This window comes from Pleurodeles waltl, chromosome 4_2 (genome assembly GCF_031143425.1).
Source record: "Pleurodeles waltl isolate 20211129_DDA chromosome 4_2, aPleWal1.hap1.20221129, whole genome shotgun sequence".
Classification (NCBI taxonomy): domain Eukaryota; kingdom Metazoa; phylum Chordata; class Amphibia; order Caudata; family Salamandridae; genus Pleurodeles; species Pleurodeles waltl.
In genome coordinates, this window is record NC_090443.1 from 38,191,898 (window position 1) to 38,216,894 (window position 24,997).

Consider the following 24,997-nt stretch of genomic DNA (forward strand, 5'->3'; position numbering starts at 1 on the left):
AACCCAAGTGTCCGTTGTAACAGTCTTCCATTTGGTGAGAAAATGCTGTAATCTTCCCCCTACAGGAGAGGAGTGAGTGGGAAATGGTGGAAGCCTAAGGCTGCTTCCCCTGCTGCACCCCGCCAGAGGATGAGGAAGAGGCAGAGTGCTGCTGAGAGGCTCCTCTGGTGCGGACCCTACCTCTCCCTCTAAAAGATCTATAGGGATGGGAAGAGGCAGGTTGCTGATATCTTCCCCGAAAGGAAGAGGAGGAAGAGCCACGCCCAAATCCACGAAACCTCCTGAAAAATCTGGAAGAGGCCGTGGAAGAAGGAGCTTGGAGCCCTAACGACTTAGCCGTGGCCCTGCTCTCCTTAAAACGTTCCAAGGCCGAATCAGCCTTGGCTCCAAACAGTTTGTCCCCATCAAACGGGAGATCCAACAATGTGGACTGTACATCCGCAGAAAAGCCCGAGTTACGGAGCCAGGCCTGCCTCCTTGCCACCACAGTTGTGCCCATTGCTCTGGCTACCGAGTCGGTCGTATCCAGTCCCGTCTGGATAATCTGGGTCGCAGCAGCCTGGGCATTTGAAACAACATCCAAAAGACCCTGGGGAAGCTCTGTAAATGATGAGGAAATGTCATCCATCAGAGCATGAATATACCTCCCCAGGATACAGGTTGCGTTGGTGGCCTTCAACGCCAGACTGCAGGACGAAAAAATCTTCTTGGACTGCGCCTCTAGTTTCTTTGAATCTCTGTCCCCAGGCACGGTCGGGAAAGAACCAGGCGCTGACTTGGATGAACAGGAGGCCTGCACCACCAAGCTCTCCGGCGTAGGGTGCCTAGACAGAAAACCAGGGTCAGTCGGAGCCGCCCGATACCTCCTGGCCACGGCTCTGTGAACTGCTGGGGAAGATGCCGGCCTCTTCCACACCTCTAACACCGGATCCAGCAGAGCGTCATTAAATGGCAAAAGAGGCTCCGCCGCAGCTGAGGCCGGATGTAGCACCTCTGTTAGAAGGTTTTGTTTAGCCTCCACCACCGGCAAAGGCAGGTCCAAAAAACTAGCTGCCTTCCGTACCACTGCGTGAAAGGAAGCAGCCTCCTCAGTATATTCTCCCGGGGACGAAAGATCCCACTCAGGGGAAGTGTCCAGCCCACTGGCCGACTCCAGACCACGCAGCCCATCACCCGAGTCCTCTAGCTCTCCTTCCTCCAGGGCTCGTTGGTACTCCTGCTCCTCTAATACACGGAGAGCACGTCTCCTCGAATGAAGCCGTTGTTCAATACGCGGAGTCGACAATGCCTCCGCCGAAGTCGAAGATCGGCGCCGATCTTCAGAAGCCACCGACGCCGCGTCCGGCGCCACAGGTAACTTCGGCGCCGACGAAAGAGCAGTTGAAGCAGATGGACCCACCGGAGTCACAGGCCGAAATCCCGACGTCGACGGGTTGGAAATCCCCGGGGCCAATCCCTCTGAAGCCACCGGAGCGGCCACCGGCGCCGACACTGGCGCCAAGCCCACGTTCCCAAAAGGGAGAAAGGGCATAAAGGGTGCCGGCCGAAGAGGCGCAGGATCACCCAATGAAAAGGCCAAAGGCCCAGCCGGAGCACACCCTGGAGCCATCTGTTGGAAGATGGCATACATCGCATTCAAGAATGCGGAACTATCGGCTCCAGGGGTGGGAAAAGCCGGATACTGGGGTGCCTGTCTCGGAGGCGACCCCGACGCCGGCCTCGACGTCTGCAACGCCGGAGAAAACACCTGAGGCTCCAATACCTCAATCACCGACGCCTGTCCAGGTGAAGTTGGAGACGCCGGAGAGGGCAACGGCGTCGAAGGATGCGGCGTAACCGTGGGACTGATCTCCCATGTCCTTCGGCGCCGATCTGAAGACCTGGAACGAGTCTCCTTCGAATGACGCCGAGATTCTCTACGGCGCCGGGAGTCTCGATGACGCCGATGTCTTGGTGAAGAAGACTTCTTGTGATGCTTCTCCTTCGATTTCGCCATAAACAGCTTCGCCTCACGTTCCTTGAGGGCCTTTGGATTCATGTGCTGGCATGAATCACAAGTCGAGACGTCGTGGTCGGAGCTCAAACACCAAAGGCAATCGGAATGAGGATCCGTCACCGACATCTTGCCTCCACACTCACGACAAGGCTTGAATCCAGACTTTCTCTGCGACATTATTACCACAGCGAAAGACTACGCAGCAAAAATACACTGTAACCACAAAAGTAACAGTTGCTCCCTCGAAGATAACCGTTTCGAATGCACGGAAAAAAGGGAACTGACGTCGGCACGTCGTCGAGGACCTCTTATTGCCTGTATGACGTCAGACGGCGTCGCGTGGGCTAGAGTGACGTCCTCGTCGACGTGCAGAGACTAGTAAGAAGATTTCCGTCGAATGCTGGCGGCATGGGAGTATTCATTAGGTGAGGAATCCACAGGTAGTTGTATCCATCAGAAGTCTGCACTTCTATAACTACAGTGCTTCCTGAACTGGGTTATTTGTTTTTATATACTGTCCTTCTAATTGACAGATTTGGATAATCAGAATGCCTAGCCTTAATAACATGCTGCAAAACCGGAGAACACAAGAAGGATAAGTGCCAAATGCTGTACTCTGTACTGCAGGTTACAGATTAGGTAGTTGGTTATTGTGAGGAATACCCAGGGTTATGGATGGGCTAAAGTCACTGTCTGCATTAACGATCATGGGACTAAGCAAACTATGCCTTAATTTTGTCTGTTTGTTGAGCCCCTGCTGTGACTTCAGTTTGTAAGATGCACTATATTCAGGGACACTAAAATTATGCAGTTGTGTGGCCCCATCATTTTTGTATAGTTACAGATTTTGACACCAAAAATCTGCATCCAAAATACATGGTTCGTAGCTCAAACGGTTCAAATATCACTAAAACCCACCACCTTATGAAGATGCGCAGTGGTAGGCCGTTCTTGTCACCTTTCTGTTGCTTGCTGTGAGTGCATGTGCTAGCTCATGCATCTTGCTTGGGAGACTCTGTTGTGTACAGTAAAGGGCTTGGAGCCTGCCTGTCACTTACTATTTGTTGGCTTGTGTGGCACTCTTCTCTACAGTCTTGTAATTCGTCACTGGAAGCCAAGCATCATTTCCGTTCCTCTGTGTGAAGCAGGTATTAAGCGCTGATTGATTCAACTTAATTTGTGCCCCTCCGCTGCTCCTGACATTAATGAGATACTATTTTCTTCTTTTTAACTTCCAATGCCCTGCCTTTTTTGCTTTAGTGGTAAAACAAAGCTATGGAGAGGCAAATGCCAATGATCTTGGTAGTTATGTGCTGCGCTCGTGTGAATGGTCAATTTCTTGGCGCACGTATCCTTGGCTGCAGCACACAGAGACCTTACACTGCCGCACAGAGTGGAAAAAAATTAGAGGGAACATTGTTTACCACCTATTTAGAAATATAACTTCGGAACCTTAGTGGCGCCCTATGGTCTTCAAAGTTGTTAACTGTTTGAAGTGTTCTTTTTTAAATGTATAAAAAGAGCTCATTTATTTTCAAAGAAACACCTTTCTGGCTGGAAATTGAACTTCATTACATGTGACATCTTTGTTGTATATTGTAACTGAAATAACTGCCACAACACCTTACCTGATTAAGGGCCTGATTTATATCTTGCGGTAATGGTCCCACCATCCATTTTGCGACTAAAAACCTGTCCGCCGCCTTGGCGGTCCACCCACCCGATTTAGATGTTGACGGTCCACCCGCCCGATTTAGATGTTGGCGGTCCCATAGGCGAAAGCCCGTCTGAGTTCCACCGACTCCGCCAAGGATTCTCATCTGCGTCAACGGCACCACAGGAAATAGTGGATTACGGCGGCACTCAAGTCACCCTTACTGCCATGCAGATTTGGATGTGCCTTACCGCCAAGCCATCTGTGGTGGTCTGACCTCCACATTGGAGTTGGTGGATTTGGGGGGGATAAGGTGAAAACATACCTTTTTTCCCAGAATCCACTTCTGTTTCCAACTGGACAGCACCTCCCATCACTGCTGTCACTGGACCATGGAGAAAACACGACCCCCCCACAACCCCATCGCCGGAATCAAAGGTAGGGAACCCGCATTTCCTGTTTACATTTTGTGGGCACCGCATATGAGTTTGGGACCACTGCAGTCATTTATATGTCACAGTAATGTTTTTAAATTACTTTGACATGCATATGTCGGGGACACAATTGGGTCAGACATAGATAGGGATCAACTGGTACAACACACATTGCACACATACAAAACTGTCATTTTGGTGTCAGTATTCATTATCAAATGAATGCTGGCACCACAATGACGGTAGGCTCAAACTTGTCAACTGTATCCATGTGTGCACATTGCAAGGGGACCCGTAGCTGTGATGTTGTGCTTCCAGTTGTGTATGTAAGTCAGTACGTGTATGTGTGTGTGTGTGTATGATGCGATTGGCTGGTTCAGGTGGAGGGAGCTGGAGTGGGTGATGTGGTTGTGTAAGTATGTGTGCACTTGGATATGGGTTTGCTGTTGTTGTGTATGTTGTTTTGTTTGTTGTGTTGCTGCATGCAACATTCATGTGAGTGTTGTTGTGTGGCGGTTGTCGTGGTGATGTGTGTAGTGTGCCTTTGTGTGAGTGTTTGTGTAGATGAGTGTGCAGGAGTGTTGTGGTTGTGTTGTGTGTAGGTGCAGTGCCAATAGTGTGTGTATGCTGTCATGGATGTGCGTCAGTGTGTGTTTGCAGCATGTACGTGTTGTGGTTTGATGGAATGGCAAGGGATACAAGTGTGTATGTGTTGTGTTACGTGTGATACAGGGGTACACATATGGGCAAGGTACAGTGTGTGTGTGTGACTTACCTGTTTTTTATAGCCACTGCCATTGTACGATGTCCATTGGATCCAGCGATGGTCTCCATCCATCAGCAATCCGCCAGCAGTACACCACCTGTAGGACTGTATCATCTAAATACGGTCACAGGGAACCTGCCCACCTGAAGGCTAGGAAGAGCACTCCATCGTGGCACTTGGTGGCTCAGCTGCAATACATCTAAATACAGCGGGTGGAACACCATCGATTTGACAGTGTTCTTGGAACTGCTGCTGCAACAGATTGGCAGTAAGCCCACCAAGATCTAAATCAGGCCCTTAGTCTTGATTTCTAAATATAAGATGCCCAGCGTTTGTTTCATTTTAAAAAGAGGGTCCACGGATTTCTTAGGAGTCTGCCACAGTCGAGTGCTTGGCTTGCTGAATACCAAGGCTGTCTAGTGTTGATTCTACCTTGTGCCTCTTTCTTCCACACCCTACACTTTCTGTCTATCTCACTCTTGCAGGTTCTTATAATCCATACTTTATCCATTTTCACATTTCCTACCTACTACTTTTCCTCCTTCTTTCTCTTTTCTGCCTTTCTCCTGCTATTGTTTAATACCTGATGAATGAAAATAAGCCCTCCCCCCAAATATTGTAATTGTATTTATATGGCGCTTACTACCCCTGCCAAGGCCTAAAAGCACTTTTCTGTGAGTAGCATGCTACTCCAGAATCCAAAAGGATTAGTGGTGGATTAGTACAGGGAAAGATAAGTATAGTATTCGTTTTAGTGTAGGGAAATATGAGTTAATAATGAGCTGTGGACATGTGAATCTGTTAGTTGGACTGAAAAGGATAATGAAGGGATAGAAGAGGGAAAAATCCAGAAAGTGTTAATTGGGAGATCATAGTAGTGAGGTGAGGTTTAAGAAGACTAAAGAAGAGATGGAGGAGGGAAGAGTCTGTAGAAAGGAATTAGGGGGATCATAGTATTAAAATGAGGTTTGGGATGAGTCAAAGGAGAGATGCATGAGGGAATATTTAGTAGGGTTGCTAGGAAGATCATAGTAGTAAACAGGTTTGGGGTGGGAGAGGAGGGAAGAGTCTAGAAAGGTTTGTTTTAAAGATCATGGTAGTAGAATGAGGCTTTGGATGAGTCAGAGAGTGGAGCTAGAGGATAGATTGAGAGAGGTTTAGAGTGACAATAGTGCATTAGAGAATTGTTTGTTCTCTTCTACAGTAGGGCTAAAGTAATAAATATATATGGTTACACAGAAAGGAAATACATGTGCCCACGAACGGCACAAAGTGAGCACCCCAGCTACCACTGGAGAACAAAAACTGAGTGAGTCTTGGCTAGCCTTTGCAAGGAATCTATTCAGAATCATAGACAGGCATAGAGAGCATGCACTCCCCTTTAATGTTGCTAGATGCCCCTGCAACCAATGAGTTATAGAACCAGGCATTTGTAAAGCCAATAGGTCTCGCCTATACAAGAGTTATTGGCTTGGCAATGTGTTTTTGCCATGTTGTACACCAGTGTGGATGCTTACCAGCATGGCTAAAAGTTAGTGGTGTGGAGTGTCATACAGGGGAGTGGGGGAGCAATGTCGTACAGTGGATTTGTTGGAGTACAGTGTAGTAGAGTTGAGTAGGGGGAGTAGAGTGCTGTAAAGTTAAGTAGAGGGGAGTAGAGTTCAGTGGTTTAGGGACAGAGTGTGTCACAGAGTGGGGTGGTGTAGAGTGAAGTGGGGTGGAATAGGATGGAGTGGGTTGGAGTGAATTGAGGTAGCAGCTGGATTGGATTGGGCTAGAGTGCGGTGGATTGGATCAGGGTAGAGTGGGGTGGATTGAGTGGACTGCAGTAGATTGGAGTGGGTGGATTAAAATGCAGTGACATGGATTGGATTGGGGTGGACTGGAGTGAGGTGGATTCGATTAGATTGCGGTGGGTAGATTGAACTTGAGTGATAGGACTGGGGTGGGGTGGATTGTATTGTACTGGGCGGGGTGGATTGGACTGGGGTGGTTTGGAGTTTTGTGAATTGGGGTGGGGTGGAGTGGGTGGATTAGATTGAACAGGAGTGAGGTGGATTGGAGTGGGGTAGAATGGATTTATTGGATTGGAGTGGGGTGGGGTGGGGTGGGGGTGGACTGGAGAGGACTGGAGTGGGGTGGACTAAAAATGGGTGGGGTGGATTGAATAGGGGTACAGTGGGGTGGATTGCAGTACACTGGATTAGATTAGAGTGGGGTAGACTGGAGTGGAGTGGAGTGGAGTGGATTGGAGTGGAGTACGGTGGATTAGACTGGAGTGGAGTGGAGTCGAGTGGACTGAAATGGGGTGGACTGAATTAGGTAGAGTGGGGTGGATTGTAGTACATAAGATTAGAGTGGAAATGGGTTGATTGGAGTGGAGTAGAGTGGATTGGAGTTGAGTGGGGTGAAGTGGACTGGAGTGGGGTAGATTGGGGTGGACCGGAGTGGGGTGGGGTAGGGTGGATTGGAGTGGGGTGGGTGGATTGTATTGGATTTGGGTGGGTTGGATTGAGGTGGACTGAATTTTGGTAGATTGGATTGCAGTGGGATGGACTGGACTGGAGTGGGATGAATTGGATTGAGTGAGGTATATTGGAGTTGAGTGGGGTGAATTGGACTGAGTGAGGTATATTGGATTTCGGTGGTCCGGATTTGGGTGGACTGGGGGTGGATTGTGGTGGACTGGAGTGCAGTGGGGTAGACTGGAGTAGGATTAATTGGATTGGTGTGGGGAGGGTTTTTTGTGTGGGTAGGGGTGGACTTTTTGGAATGGAGTGGATTGCAGTGGGGTGAACTGGATTGGTGTGGGAGGATTTGATTGGAGTGGGGTGGATTAGAGTAGAATGGAGTGGACGTTTTGAAGTGGGTGGACTTTTTGGAATGGGGTGGATAGGAGTGAGGTGAATTGGATTGGGGTGGGGATGATTTGATTGGAGTGGGGTGGATTGGAGTAGAGTGGACATTTTGGAGTGGGTGGACTTTTTGGAATGGGGTGGACTGGAGTTGGGTGAACTGGATTGGTGTGGGTTGACTGGAATGGAGTGGATTAAAGTGGACTGGATTGGACTGGAGTGGGTGGATTAAGGTGAACTGGATTAGAGTGGGATGGAGTGGGGTGGGTGGACTGGAGTGGGTGAATTGGGATGTGGTAGATTGGACTGGAGTGGGTTAGACTGGATTGCAATGGGGTGGAATGGATTTGAGTGGGTTGGTTGGATTGGACTGGAGTGGGATGGGATGGGATGGATTGGAATGGGGTGGGTTGGCTTGGACTGGAATGGGGTGGATTGGATTGTGTTGAACTGGACTGGAGTGGGATGGGTTGGAATGGTCTGAGTTGGATTGGAGTGGGATGATTGTGGTGGATTGGATTGATGTGAGGTGGATTGGATTGGGTAGGTTTGATTGGACTGGACTGGAGTGGGGTGAACTGGGATGTACAGGGGTGGACGGGATTGGAGTGGGGTGGGGTGAATTGGGATGTAGTGGGGTGGATTGGATTGGGGTGAGGTGGATTTGATTGGAGTGGGGCAGGTTGTATTGGAGTGGGGCAGGTTGTTTTAGACTGGAGTGGGGCAGATTGTTTTGGATTGGAATAGGGAAGATTCGAGTGGGGCGGATTGTTCTGTTTGGTCTGGGGCAGATATTTTGGACTGGATTGGTTCAGGTTGGAGTGGTGCAGATGTTTTGGATTTGAATGGGGAAAATTGTTTTGGAGTGGAGTAGACTGGATTGGAGTGGGGCGGATAGGATTGGGATGAAGCCGATTAGACTAGAGTGCGGTGGACTGGAGTGGGGCAGATTGTTTTAGATTTGAGTGGGGCAGACTGGAGTGGAGCAGATTTGAGCTGGACAGATTGTTTTGGATTGAGTGAAGCAGATTGTGTTGGACTAGAGTGGGGCAAGCTGTTTTCAATTGCAGAAGACTGTTTTGGATAGGAGTGGGGCAGATTGTTTTGTATTGGAGCGGGCAGATTGTAGAGGGACAGATTGGAGTGGGGTACATTGTTTTAGATTGGGGAGGGGCAGATTGTTTTGGATTGGCAGGTGGCAGATTGGAGTGTGACAGATTGTTTTGGATTGGAGGGGGCAGATTCTTTTATTGAAGTGGGGCAGACTATTTTTATTAGAGTGGGGTAGACTGTTTTAGATTGGAGTAGTGCAGATTGGAGTGGGGTAGATTGTTTTGTATTGGAGTGCGGCAGATTGAAGGGGGAGGGGCAAAGTGTTTCAGATTGGAGTGGGTTACTTTGTTGTGGATGAAGTGGGGCAGATTGTCTTTGAATGGCGTGGGGCAGCTTGTTTTGGATTGAAGTGGTGCAGCTGTTTTGGAATGGAGTGAGGCAGACTGTTTTGGACTGAGTGGGGCGGATTGGTTTGGAGAGGGGCATGTTGTTTTGGATTGGAGTGAGGCACATTGTTTTGGATTGGAGTAGGGCAGATTGGAGTGTGACAGATTGGATTGGGCAGATTGTTTTAGATTGGCGTGGGGCAGAACGGAGTGGTGCAGATTGTTTTTATTGGAGTGGGGAAGACTGTTTTGGATTGGAGTGGGGTTGATTGTTATGGGTTGGAGTGGAGCAGATTGTTTTGGACTGGAGTACGGCAGATTGGATTGGAGCAGATTGTTCTGAATTTGAGTGGGGCAGATTGGAATGGGGCAGTTTATTTTGGATTGAGGGAGTCACATTGGAGTGGGGCAGAATGTTTTGGATTGGAGTGGAGCAGATTTTTTTTAATTGGATGAGGGCAGACCGAAGTGAAACAGATAGTTTTAGAGTGGAGTGGGGTAGATTGGAGTGGGTCGGATTGTTTTAGATTGGAGTGGGCAAAATGTTTTGGATTGGTGGGGGGAAGATTGTTTTAGATTGCAGTGGGGCAGATTATTTTGGATTGGAGTGGTGTTGACAGGGCAGAATTGGGTGGGCTAAGAGGATTAGAGTGTGGTGCACTGTAGTGTATTGGGGTGAGTGTTTTGAATTAGAGTGGGGTGGATTGGGTTGGTATGGGGGAATTGGATTGAGTGGGGTGGATTAGAGTGGGTTGGATAGGGTGGATTGAGGTGTACTGCAGGATTAAGTGTTAAAGCATCATTTCTGAAATTACACATAAGAAAGAAACAATGTCGCTCTGCAACATTTAGAACAAGATATTCGTCTTTTGAGAACAGTGCTACAAGCAAAAAAACGAGTGCCAAGCGAGAAAGGAAGACCTGGCAAAATAAAAGAAACAGGTTAACTGTAGAAAATAAAACTTTGCAATTTAGTTTGACCTCGAGAAAGGAAGACCTGGCAAAATAAAAGAAACGGGTTAACTGTAGAAAATAAAACTTTGCAATTTAGTTTGACCTGCTGGGCCCATTTTTGCCAGTCACATATACCTTCTGTTTGCAGGGCCAAGAAGTTAAAAAGAAGCACCTAAATCATGTCGGGATCAGTGGACGGGCACTGATTAAGTTGAATCAACCAGTGCTTGGTCGCTGCTCCACAGACAAGAACGGAAATCACGCTAGACCTGCAGTGACCAATTACGGGTCTGTAAAGAACATGCGCGCCAACAAATGGTAAGCAACAGGTGGGCTTAAGCCCACTGTAAGATTACAAAAGTCTCGAAGGGACAACGCATGCGCAGCCAAGCAAGACCTAAAAGAGGACTGACCGAGGGGATACACTAGTCAGGGCACAAAAAGGGACTGACACAGTTGTAAGCAGTCCACCACCAAAATGTTTTGAAAAGAGAACACTGTTCTCCTAGCACAAGTTAAAAGCAGATTGAGAAGTGTCATCTTGTATGCCTGTAACCCGGCTTCAGGGTGCTTAAAACTCAACATCCCTCTGGCAGAATGGCTTTTCTTAAGTCTTGGCTATTAGACAGGTAATGCGGCCTAGCTGCAAAAGACCTGATTTGTGCTTATAGTGGGCTTACAGTCCACCCACTGCTTAACATTCGTTGCAGGGGGCATAACAAAACACCTGAGCTCCAGAGAGCTCCCTCAGCAATTGACACTATGCACTGGCGGCAGGTCCCCGACTGGGTCCAGGAGGAAGGGGGCTCCCTACTGGTCTCAGGATGCTTATTTATGGTCCAGGAAAGGCCTGGCCTGTCAGTGCAGGCTGGACTGTTCCCATGGGGTGCAGGGTCAAGACCGATTTGCATATGGCTGGCTCCAAACTTGGGTGGCATGGTGAGCAAAAGAATGAAGGATTCAAACCAGATCTGTGACTGGGCGTGAGTGTTTGAAAAGTTTCAGCACTTCGTCTGTCATCCTTTTGTGTTGCTAAGAACAAGGTCTTCCACGTCTGCTTGCTATAGGACTTTGGGGAAAGAAATGTGCCTCATACGTTCTGAGCAAGCATCCTCAAGATACAATGTTGAAGTATTAGTATATATGTAACCAGTCACACCTTGTCCACTCCACGCCCGTGGGCCACAACATCGAGCTGACCAAGAGGCCATGCGGCCTGAGCTCAAGACAAGTACAGCTGTCTACTGGCCCTTTATCCTAAGAATGACTTTCAGCTAACTCAGGTACAGCTAACAGACCTATGCAAACTGGACCCTATAGACACAGTTTTCTCATTATAAGTAAGGGCTTACATATCGAAGAGTAGTACCACTTTAAGATCCTGCCTCACCTACCACTATAAAAGGGTGGACTCCAGGCACTATGCTCAAATGGAAGTGGTGCTCAAGGTTAAACAGGAGAGGTGAGTCTAATTCTGTCACAGAGATAAGGATAAACAAGACAGTTTTCTTGTGTTACAGTCTATCTGGTTGCCAGAGAGGACCACTCAGCACCAATGATGATCCTTATGAGAGACAAATTGGAAATACCAATAGATTTTCTTAAGTGCTGCCATGCTGTTCTTGGTGTATTTTCTTGTGAATTAAACAAGGAACCCCATATAAATCACTTCAACTGAGAAAAACAGAAATGAATAGTAACCTATCAAGTTTCTTAAAGCACCATAACCTACTGCTTTATTAAAATAACTTTAAATCCAGTTTAAAAAGTATGGCATTCATCTTTGTTATGATCTAAGGCCAGTGAAGGCTTCTACCTTGTTTTTTTGGAATTAAATGTTTTGGTTACACAAAAGCCCTGTGTAACTAATTACCATTAGGCTCTCATGACGTGTTGCCCAAAACTGTATCCTAATACAGCTCCAGGACATACTGAATAGCCTGAGCTTCCAGACCTAGAAATCCCGCCCACGCCCGGAAACACTAAACCTCGACCCATATTACAGATCGGGCGCACTATCCATGTTTGCGCCACGGCGCACCTTAAAGCAGGGGCCGTATCACAGTTACAGTACATTTTCCTTGTTTGCGCCAGGTGCACCTTCTAAAAGGTGCGCCCGGCGCCAACAAGGAAAATGCACTTTATTAGGATGAATGAGCCATCCCAGGGCAACTGCGAAATCGTGGTGCCCTGGGGACAGCGCATTCACATGAAAAACAGAGCAGCTGCTTTGAAGTGTCTCCGTTTTTCACAGTGCAGACGGAAATCCACCTGCACTTTTGGGGGGCTTAGAGATCCCCTTGCAGGTGGGGCACTGTCTATCAGTGCGAGCTTCTTTGCCTCTGCGCCTGTGTGTAATACGGTGTGGGCGCAGAGTCAAAGGGATTCCTTTATTTACATAGGGCCCCCATGCAAATGAGGGAACGCTCTCAGATGAACATGTGCTATCTGTATCACAGAATGGGACGCACAGGCGTTTGCGTCCCCTTCTGTAATACCAAAGTGCCCCGGCGCAAACACCCCCTGCACACTTCCATAATATGGCCCCAGGTCTTAGTGCCATATGTACGAAAACTTTTTCCCACAGACACAGAATGGGTAAAAACCTTTGCTACATCTGGCCCTTAATGTTTAAACTGCGTTTAAATGGCACACCTTGGGATTGGAACGGTCTAAACCTTGGGGCCAGCACAGTGACAGCTTTCCACAGCTCACACCTCCATATGCACTCAGTGCCTTCTCACATCTTACCTGTCGGTTGTCTTGTGCAAATAAGTGGCACCCCTGTTCCTGCAGTGTCTGGGTTCACCTTCGGTTCAGTCCTTCAAAAGTAATAACGTCAGCCTTTACCAGTTCGTCTAATGAATCTAGAAGCCTGGGGCAGGGTTTTAAAAAAATATTAGCTTGGAATCTTTTCACGTGCCCTGCTATGGATCCCTGAGAGATCGCAGACGCCCAGCACCTCTTGCTCCCTCCCCAGTCACATTTCAACTCAAGAATATCAGCCACGCAGCAGCTTTACACTGAACATGCAATTGTGACATCATGACGTACGCGTGTCACGGCGCTGACACGAGCACAGTGCAGCTGCAAACACACCGCTTATTTAGCCATAGCTTCCAAGTAGGCACGTGTCACAAACTACACTTTCCGCTGGTCCTTTTCCGCAGAGTACTGCATTCTGGGTCTTGTTGTTACGCTCTGAATGTCAATTGTATTTCTGAAATATGTCCAACAGGCAAAAAACACTCTTGGTTTAAAAGCTGGGGTTGGTCGATGGCGTCACATGTGAGATGAAGCCACAAGGCACTTACGATAATGCACATTATGAAACAAAGGCCTGGACAGTCACAGAAACATCAAAGAACAATTTACTCCCCTTTCTCATGTACAGAGCTTTGAATGCCAGGCCAGCCGTCAACGCACCAGTCAAAGGTGCTGCAGTCTCTATCATGACTGAGCATTCAACACCGCTTCAACCTGATGCACCCCTGTTCCTCCTTTCATCACTCTACCTTCTCTCCTCTCTTCTTGCCTCTTCCTTTAGCCAAACCCTTTTGATTTTACTGAACATATATGTAAAATAATATACTGATAATACATGGAATTCTGTAATGCCTGTATAAATGCCAATGTATAACTTATTTATAGTTGGTGACTTGTAGCGCACTGAATCACTGATTATAAAGAAAATAGGTCAGACCTCGACTATTATAAGTAAGGCTCACAGTTTTCTGTTTTTACTGATTTATGCCAGTAAAATACAGACAATGTGATTTCTGTCTGTATTTATTTTTAAAAGTGGAAAATACAGAAAATTGTGCTTCTTGTGAGTGACTCTCTATGCTGTCCTTTATGATTTCCAGGCCACCCAGCTGAGCAAATAGAAAGCATGGAGAGTTAAACAGCACTATAAGATTTTCTTAAATACACCATTAGTTAATGTATACTTGTATATAATATGAAACTTTTCAGTGGGTGTAGTGTTTTGTTTTATTTGGTGCTTAATTTGCTGTAACTCAACAGGCAAATTATGAGTGCTTGATTGTCAGTTAAATAAATGTGGAAATATACAATTTTATGACTCTGTTTAGTCTCAAAACACAAAATAAGTATGGATAAATACCAAAAAAGATGGTAAAAAAATAAATATGGATAAATATAGATGGAGATGCTAAAAAAAATATCATAAAACCGGGAGCCTTAATTATAAGTTATTACAGTAGAGTTCTGACCTCACAATACCTGCTGTCAGAGTTAGCAGCTAAGGTGAAAGGCAGGTCAGGTCACTGAGCATAATTGAAGCAGATGTTTAAATCAAGGAAAACTGAATGTTGCTTTTCTTTCTTTTGCTCTATTTTGCTAGCTCACAATGGCAAGCAGAAAGAACATGTTTATTTTTTTAACTTCTTAGAGGAAAACTATAATCTTTCTGCATGATTCTACACATTCAGAGCTACTGCAGCTTGAACAGTTTCTAATATCTCACACGTTTTTATGTGTTTAATTTTGCACTTGAGGTTCTAATTTCATTCTTCATGTTTTCACACTTGCACTTTCATATGAAAGAGCCTTGAATCAATGATTTGTGTGGTTTGTGGTAAAGATGATGGTGTGATCATGTATTATAAAGAATAAAGTACCCTCAGGGTACATGATACGGATATTGCAAATTAACTCGGAGTTCCATAACCTTTATTAATTGACGCCTTCCCCGTGCTATAGGTGCTAATTGGCGACCACTCGCTGCTGTCAATTGTGGATATGAGGATCAGTGCTGGCAGTGCCCCACTCGTTGACACAACACTGTGGCCTGGTGACCCTCACTCTTCAACCACCAAGACTTCTGTGAGGGAATGGCAGATGTGAAGGGTTATTTCACCCATCAGTGGTGGGTGGTGACAGAGCGGCAGGAGGGGGAGCAAATATGGAGTGGCGGGCCTTAGGAAGGGCCAAGCAAAGGGCAGAGAAGAAGCGACAGCTCGTAACTCGAGGAACGTATAGGCGATTAATGGGGTGGGACCAATTTGGGATGCATGTGGAAGAGAAGACCAAAGAGGAGAGGAGGCTGGGAGGGGGACAGTGCTGGTGAGGAAAGGGCAGGCAACAGATTGAGGTGAAGGAGTAGATTTTAATCTTAGGCAGGTGTGCAATGGACGTAAAGGGTGTTGTGGATCACGAGTGCTGTGGCCGTGGAGGACCAGTGGGTGACAGAGCAAGCTAGGGGTGGAGAAGCAGTGAAAAGGCAAGGGAGACGGAGCAGCAGAACGAACTACAGTTGAGATGTATTGTACAGTTGCTGTGTTCACATAGTGCTTCACCTCCCTGATGATGCGCAGAAGCGCATTTCCAGATGTATACCACGTTACTTTGTGGGAGAGCTTGGATGGAAGCGGGTGTGTGCCATGTGGCCTGTATGACGAGTGTTTCGGCTTTGTGTGTGAGGACGACAGTTGAGGTCTTTTTGGAATGGCAGGCAGAAACACCCAGGAATGGGCAAAATACACCGCCCATAGTACATGCTCGGAGCTGTCTAACCCGAAGCAGTGCCAAAGGCAAGCACACTCCTCAGCGCGAAAAACTGGCAGACGGCGACTATAAAAGGGCAGCGCGAAGAGGCTCGGGTATTACGAAAGGCCATATTGGCTGCATGGGATGACCTACTGTCTGCATTTCAGGGCATGCCGGACAGCAGCACCGCTCCAAATTAGCAAGACACACTGCTTAGTTGGCTATTGAGAATACCCCTATCAGCGTGGCCCTAGCTTTGCTCCCGGGGGCCACTCCACCACATATTTCCCTCTCTGCGTCACCATTACCCCCTCGATCACACAGACACAAGTCAGATGAGGCGCCCCTGCGGTACACACCTCGCAACGTTGTACTTCCGCCGATGCTGCGGATGGGCAGCAGGTAAACAATGTCCCACCGCCACGCCCTCCAAGACATTTACGCTTTCCAGAAGGCTCATGGTTTGGCTTTTCTGTTTTGTTCCTTAAAATCGGTACCTCCATGCCATTATGTAAAAAACTTTGCATGCACCGAGTCAGGCCACAACATACCGACAATACTACTGCAAACACAGGTGTTTACACCTATTGTGCTGTATTGAGTAAAATCTCAATAAAGATAGTACAAAAAAAAAAGAACCAGAGGCAGAGCCACCGTTTCACAGCCTGCTCTCCAGTCTCATGCTGGCTATGGATCCCATCAGGGCTTCAGTGCAGCCATGCATAACAAATACTATTGTAGCTCCAGGGCCCCCTCAGTCAAACAGATTTCTGATGCTCCGCTACTACTCTACTCTACCCTTACAATCCCTTTCCTGGGTGTCCAGGCGAATGGCACAGGTTACGAGTGACTTCCATTAGTGTCTTCTCTATCTGGCCAATAGTGTCTCATTTCACCCTTTTAGTGCCCGGAAGGCTTTCTGTTCCTCAGTGTCAACTGCTCCTTTGGGTCACGCATCTCTACCCCCGAGAGATTCAGTAACCCATAGTCCCACTGCTGTGTTATACTTGACTATCAAGAGGCCTCAACACTTCACCTTATTGGTCTAACACAGACCCTACCACAGTGCCTTGAATTATCCACAGCAGAGCGTTATTTCTGCTGTGAGTGGGCCAACAGGCACACTCCTCCATGGAGTCGTTATTTATCCTTAGACCACAGCATTTTTACTTAGAGTGGAGTCGAAAGATTGGCTATCCTGGTATCTTTAATATTTCTTAAGCTGCAGCATTTCTGCAACTGGGGAGACTTAAATTCTCTACTGAACTTTATTTGATTATCCTTAGATAATGACTTTCCCACCTTGGGATGGGCCTAAGCAGACTCACTGTCACTGGCATGTATTTGATTTCCCAATATCCCTACTGTACTGTGCAGCTACTACTTTGCTGTTTGATGTCTGTGGGCTTTGGCATTCTCGTTCATGAGTTGACCGAACAGACCCTTCACTGTGATCACACTGGAGATGGTCAAGCTTCACTAAGTGAATGCACATTTCATTTTGAAGATTCAACTGTATAAAAATAACCAGCCTCTCCAAATAAGAGTAGCCGAGCATCTGCTTCTCTGGACTCTAAATTACATGTGGACCTTTCGAAACTCAGATCATGCAATGGGCTGGAAATGGACTAGAAGCTACTAGGAATCCAAGTGGTCCCGCTGCAGAACTAAAACACATGCAGAGCAAAAACACCAATGATAATCCCCACGCTAATAAGGACTAATAAGGAACAGGCTCGCAACAAAGGGCTCAAGTTTTTCTAAGTCTAGTGGCTGAGCTTCCAGGCCTTGAGACCAATCTATACATATTACAAACCAAAAACCTACAAAAATTACAGAATTTCAAGTATCTAAGGGGCATAATTACTGTTACTAGAGCATGGTGAAACATACATTTTATCAACCTAGTAATTAGGACCTGGTAACAAGGGGATCCTACTAAGCAGAAAGGCACTGTATATCCTGCCAAAAGGAATGCTCCCATCTTCACCAACTTTGCCCAGTTGGCACCCATCTACAACCTCTTCAATATACCTCCAATCTTCCTTCCAGGAACCCCCCCCTTGTAAACCTGCCATATCCTACAATCCCATCCTTCCATCACACTAGCCCTCTTCTTCCTAGTTTCTTCTCCACCTCCTTCCCCTTCTCGGCTAGCACACTCTGCTATACATTGCCTGTCTTACTCCATATGCCCTCCAGCTTCTTTCCCCACCATAACCCAAAACCTATGGTCTTCCTTATTAACCAATACACCAAATGTAACTTATAGTCCCCCTAAAAAATCACCTTATGACAAAAATAATCTATATACTTTGAACACAAATCAAAAACAACCTGACTTACTAATACCCTCTTTGACACATCACGTCCTACCACACCTTTACGCTCTGACACACTTGACGCTGCTCATCTTCAATCCTAAAGGCTCTCTCAATTTCTCAACTATTATCTTATTGACTTATCGCTTTAATATTCTCAAACAAGTCTCAAAAACCTCTCTCTAGTGACATTCCACCACATTTTCTGAATCATGCTCCCTGCTGGTATGTCAGAGACCAGGCTCACTTATATGCTATCGCTCTCTCCTAACAACGCCCTTTTTCACATTCCTATCCTATCATTCACACCTCCCCTTCCACAATTTCCAGTACAACTCTCTATACTGTCAATCACCTCCGTATTTTAACCCCACCATAGCCTCTTCCTAGTTATCTCCATTGAAAGATTGTTGATTCACAGACCTCCAAGTCCATCCCAATCAAACTTCTACTCGAGCTCCTTAAATGACTTGAATGACAAGAGGGACTGACTTTTGCTTCTTACTCACACCCTGTACTGTGACACTGGCTATGGGCAATATCCAAACAATTACCAGGGCAATTTTAGGAACAAACAACATACATCTTTTCTTGCAAGACAAATCACATATGCTATATCGGCTTCCATACCTTTCAGAGTAATGCCCAGAGCAAACACTAAAGCAGTCAGATGTTCACTGGTCACTCAGATCATAGTCAATAATAACATTCTAATCCTATCAGACATCAGGACAAGAGGCATCAATAATATTTGAATATTAGCTCTGCTACTATATCATCCAAATGAATAATGAGAGTCATCACTACAGCAACTTATTAACCAATGTCACTATACCCACAATTACCCACTGTCGACCAGTGGGATTACATGTGTAACCACTGGAGAACTTAATTTTTGTCTCCCGAACTATAGTTATGCAAAACTCCACTCCAGGTTCCGGACAGACACCCTGCCTCAAGCAATGGCTTATGTGTGGAAAATTAACCTCCTTCAAGCTCCAACATACCCAAATCATATGATCCCAGTTTCCACTATTACCTTTACATCTTGAGTACTGATCAGAAATACAGTGATTAAACTTATACTATATAACAAGCTAGGGCTAATCAATCAGGTATAGCTTGATTCCAGTGGCACAGTGTGCATGGGACCCAAGTCTGGGTATACGCGTCACTGGAACAAAACTATACCTGGCTGATATTGCATAATAAGAGCAAAACCATCAAGCTATACCGGACTGATAACCTCTATTAAGGGTGAAACCAGTATTTGGTTGCATTTGTTTCAGTTTAGGAACAGCCTGGCGGATCAAGACAGACTATTCCCATTGTAGCAAGGTCATGCAGGGGTGTGGAATTATTATGACATCAGGACATATTGTTTGAGTCAAGAACAACAAGATTTCAGGTTTATTTTGTCCTTGGGACAAGTAGGCCCAACTCCCTTCAGCACAAACCCTTTGGCTGCAAACTTACAGCACCACATTATGAAGAGCAGAAGGGAATTGTCGGCAGTTGAGGTAATATGTGTGTCCATATGTTAATGCTGTTCGAACTTGTATTTATGGTCCTTTAATGCAGAGTCTCTATTATTTGGGTGAGCGCTCTCAATAAATGTTGTAAACTCGGACTGCACTACTGACAGTGGTTCCAGTAAAGAATGTGTACACATATTTGAAAAGTTTAACAATGAGGCTACCTATAATGTTTCCAAAATGCTCACTTATTAGATGCAAACATTGCAGAAGCTTGAAAGTAAGACTGATGATTCTGTGCTTTCAAAAGTAAAATGTTCACAAAAAAATGCAACTAGGAAAAAAAAGTTTTCCTAAACTACTATGAAATTTTAGGTACCATTTCTTTGAAGCATCGTTTAATTAAATGTGTTGATGTATGCTACTATTCACAAAAAATATTCGTAATGGAAAGTCAGTGTAACCAGTTTCAACAAGATTTTGGGTAAAATGAAACTAAAAAAGCACTGGTAAAGCCAACAGGTCTGACATTTGTGGTAAGTCTTTTGGGTTAATCAATGTGTGTCTTCTTTTGAAATGACTTTTTTAAACCTTTATTGTTGTAGGAGCTGCTGTACCCTCAATATTGTGACAAACATTGGCAAAATTCAAAATGATTTTTGGTCTCAAAAACAACACATTGTCACAGTAGTTCTGGCACTGAACAAAACTACTTTGTCTGCCAATATGCTCCATGTGAAAGAGAACACTGCGATGATTCACAGTGAAGCCAGTCAAAATATGGATAGAGCGATTGATAGAATTTTAAATGATCACACAAGGTCTTAATTAACGACAGACCTACTTAGAGACCCAATTCTTGAAGAAAGTCACGAAAGCACAGCCATGGTATATGACATTGCATTAGCGCAGATTTACTTATTTCATTAATTGACAAGAATTTACAGAAGTAGACCAGGAAATCGTACACCTAGAAAAAAAATTGTGAACGGTATTTTAGACAGAGCAAATATGCATGAGATTTGCTCATGCGAAAGTCTGTTGAACATTTACAAGTTCACATTCCAGTCAACTACTTTCCCCAAACGTGGGAGAAGTTTTACTTCTGACCCTTCTCAGGGGTAAATTTCCAACATTTCTCAGTATGGAAAAAGATTAGAGGAGAGCTGGCGAAAACACTTAAAACATGGAAGATAGTAGGTTTTCACAGTCTGCAAGGGGCATTCCAATCCTGGAAATATTGCTTACTGCTACCCCCAGTCCCAATATGTAGATCTGCAGAAAGGCGTCAAAATAAGCAAACTGTTAGTATTCAAGCCCTACTATAGTATTAGCCCTAGTATAATCAGAGAGGCTAATATCAGAGCTCTTATATAATGAGTTTGTGGCCATAATTTGCCAACACACTAAAGTTGAACCAAAGGGATAAGTAGTTTTTTTTACAGGACAAGTAGATTTATGAAGCAACCTGTCTTATCAACAAGTAGAAATCTTATTAAATTCCACACCCCTGGTCAAGGGTGATTTGCGTATGGCTAGGGCCAAAGTGATGTGGCATGGAATGGAAAATAATAAGGAACTGGGATGCTGCCCCAATTAATTTCCTGTGGCTGAGATTATTGCAAGCATTCCATTCATCACTTTCTGCTATACTTTAGTGTGGTGCCCTAGGTGGGATGGGCATGCCCAGACATAGACCCCATGCACTCTGTGCCACTGGAACCAAGATATACCAGGCTACGGAACCCTAATAAGGGCACATTCAGTTCTGGTTGCTTGTTTTCTGGTTCAGAGAGGACCTATCTTGGCAGTTTGGGCTGGACTGTTTCTGTTGGAGCAGGGTCAAGATGGATTTGGCTATGGTCCAAAATGAGCTGGCATGTTGTACCAAATAACAGTGGACTGGGATGCAAAATCAAGTAATTACCAGTGGTTGAGATTAATTCAGCCAATGTTTCCATCACTTTTTTGTGTACTTCAGCGTTTTCTCCTAAAAGCAAGTAGTGCCATCTTCCATTAACAAACCTTGCTCAATAGTACTACACCCACAATACAATCTACAAAGTGTTCCCTTGTCTTAATAATGATAAAATAAAACAACCAACTAAACCAAGCTTTAAAGATAGCAAGATTTCATGCAGACCCTTGCCCTCTACACATATGTAAAAGCTTTCTTCATGAAAGCCCTGCTGCCATACTGGCCAGAGTGATCCTTAACTTTTCTCTATCAACTGGAGAGTTCACGAGCAATCTGAAAACATCTTATAATAAACACAAACTAAAGATGCAAGGGCTTGATCAGTAAGAGCCAGCAAAGTATAAATCAATATCTAACTGACCATTTCTAGGTACACTCGCTGAAAAGGTAACCTTTTCCTGGATCTCCAGCTCCAATGAAAAATAAACTCCTTCAGGCACACATGATTTAGACCTGGAAAGGAGTCTGGAATCAGCATTAGTCTCCGTGTGGGGTGACTTCAAGAAAACTGCAGATTTAAACAAAATCAAAGCACGCCTCCTACTTGCCCTATCATATGAATTCAACACTGTAGAACAGAAACTGATGCTACCAAGAGTAATTAACACCAGAATGCAGGGCACTTCCTCAACTGAAAAAAATACTTTGTCATTGGTAGAGCCCAAACGGTCTTATTTACATTGTTCTGCTCACCACCATTCACCTCTCAGATAGGTGTCCCCAAAGTTCATCCCACTTCTGCATATGTATACCCATCTCCACTTCCTGAACTTATTGGCTCCTTCAAGCTATAACTAAGCCGATGATATCCACACCATCTCTGATCAGGAAGAACTATTTGACCTTAAAACTACTTACCTCAGTAAACGCCTCTCTGCAATAGACCAGTCTAAGCTAAAGAATCATCTTAAAATCGACTCAACATATAGAATTACAGCCCATATTCACATGGCGTCTGGAACTGGGAAAGACAACAAACACATCAAGGATGGTGAGGAACCCTGATGCAATCATGGCCTCCAGCCTCTCGCTCCTAACTCAAGTTAACGAAGTTGCCGGACATGCCTTCATTACTATTAGAAAATTAGGGCCCTGATTATGAGTATAGGTGCTATTTATTGCACCTGATAAATAATGACACCACAGGGTATGTTATTTATTGGATGCAATAAACAGCACCTATTACGAGCACGGGGGAATAACGTGCATATTTCAGTGTTTAACACACCACAATCTGCATGATATGGTAAATACTATATGCTTTTTCCCTGTTAAATTTTGCCATGTTTGGCTTACTGAAATTTAACAACGGTTGAGTAATGCAACGCATCTGAGGATTATTGGATACATTAAATGCCTTCCAACTCAAAATTACATGTGCACAAAAAAGGAGTTTATGCATGGTTCGGAATACACTGACCCACTCGTAATCAGGCCCTAATAACGTATGGTCCATTACTTAGGCCTACGGACTCAGGAATCAACAGTCCTAGTGACATCATATCTTGAGTGTGAAAATCTAAACACAGCAGTTACCCATGAGCAGCAGAGAAGCAACCATTACACAACCAGCCATATTATGTCCTTTGTTAAGTCCACCCAGAAATATTAAGTATCAACCAATAGGTATGGGCTGGGTGGACTGGTCTGTCTCACCATTCTCTAAGCTGCTTATGGAAAGAACAATGTGAGAGAGTGAGCAGCCAAAAGGGTGGAAGTGGGAAGGAGTGAGTTTAAAGGGGTGGGCCACTTGGGGCTGACATGAGAAAGACGAACACAAGCACTAACAAATATTACAGCTTCACTGCACTGCAATGTTTTAACAGTCCAAAAAATTATCGCTCTGCCAAGCAGCATACACTGTACAGAATCTTAAATTGGGAGATGTGAAGCAGCTAAAGCCAACGGACAGGATGAAGGTTGCGGCCTCATCTGACTGGACTCTAACTTCCTCCTTTTCTGCTGCATTGATATCAAAATCCCCCGTGCCCAGAAGACACTAAAGGGCACAGCAAAGCACCATATAAAACAGAAAAAATCACTGAGTGATGGATGGCGATGGAGCAGCGGGCTCCAATGCATGTGGCTGGGAGGCACATGCAGCACTCACCTGTGACATCTGTGGCCGTAGGTTGATCTCCTTCAGGTTGACGGCTTGTGGCAGCAGGTTGTTGAGTAGTTGGCACAGTAGGACCCCATCACGCAGGGCTTGTGCCAGATCGCAGACCTGAGCCGTGTCCCACATCACCCGGTGGTTGGGTGGCAGTACCCGGCACTGGATGAGCCAGCGGGCACATTGCCGCCACAGTTCCATGTCGAAGGGTGTCCTGGACCCAGATCACTGTCACACCTCTAGGGGTGCGTTAACAGACCGAGTGGCTGGAACACGCAAATAATTAAAATGCCTCCAGGAGGCGCTGATTGCCCAGGTCCCTTAAAATCCTTAAGGGGTCCAAGTGCTTCAAAATCCTCAAAAGGGTCCAGTCCAGTTGGTTCAAGTCAATGAAACTCCTTCATGAGATGCCAGAGTCCTTGTCACTGAAACGTCTGTAGATGAGGGGTTCAGGTGACCAGCACGCCTAAGGGTGGGGGTGGGCAGGTCACCGAAAAACCTCCAGGAGGCGCTTCACTTCCAGGGCAGTGGATGACCACAAAATGCTCAAATCAGGCACTGACACCCCTCTCGGAAAACAGTGGAATGTCCGAGCACAGTCTCTTCCTCTTCTCTCGCCCCCAGTCACCTCTTGCAGTATCGAACAGCCCTGATCTCGTCGCCTCAGTTCATCCTCTTTCACTTCCTCTTCAGTGTCTCCCCGACCCCCTGCCTCCTTTCCGCTCCGCCCCCCTTTATTGCAATGTATTTTCTCTTCTGTTCTCACCTGTCTCCGTGTATCGTCCCCACCCGAGTCACTTCTCCTCACTTAGCTCTCCGTGTTTTCTTCTAGTCCTGCCCGTCCCCTCTCAGGGCCCTCCGCCCTCCGCCCTCCGCCCCCCGTCCGCGGCGTCTCCCGTCCCCCTCTCGCGGAGCGCCCTCCGCGCCTCCTGTCTCACTTCCTCCTCTCGCGCTCCAGTTTCTACAAGTGCGAAACGAGCGAGTTCCCCTTCTATAACTGTCACACAAACCGCAGTAGGAGGGAGCGGCGGAGGAGGAAGTAAGTAAGCAGGCCGGCCCCTGGGCTTTAGCGTGGAGGGAGCGAGCTGAGGCCTCTCGTGTGGAGCGACAGAGCTCACTGGGGCCCGGGCGCGGCCATTACCATACACGCCAACATTTTAGAAGCGGGAGATTTTACAAAAATAATCCGTAGAATGTATTTGTCCCATTGACTTTTATTGAAGCACAAGTAATGCATTTTTCCCATCGACTTCTTCAGAATCAGGTGGGAGACAGCTAAAATGAGGCCATTTTTGCTTCACAAGTCAGAAGTTTTCCCGCCTGACTCGAGTCGTGTGCACAGAGGCACCCTGCCTGCGGCAAATACAGACGCGCAGTACACACCCACAGAGGCACCCGGATGCACACTGCTAAACAGAGGAAGTCAGCTGCCCACAGAGGCATCTTGTATATACATACAGACAAGGCACTCTGTGGCTCACAGAAGCACCCTGTGTGCAAA

The 24,997-nt window shown here is 46.1% G+C and overlaps 1 protein-coding gene across 1 annotated transcript in view; it reads right to left on the reverse strand.

Moving 5' to 3' along the window:
* VAV1 (vav guanine nucleotide exchange factor 1) overlaps positions 1 to 24,432 on the reverse strand; it is a 409,433-nt gene extending 385,001 nt beyond the window's left edge. The window contains exon 1 of the mRNA XM_069230534.1: positions 23,494 to 24,432. Within this exon, the coding sequence (XP_069086635.1) occupies positions 23,494 to 23,697 (204 nt within the window). The 5' untranslated portion in view covers positions 23,698 to 24,432. The remainder of the gene's footprint in view (positions 1 to 23,493) is intronic.
* Between the last annotated feature and the right edge of the window lie 565 nt (positions 24,433 to 24,997).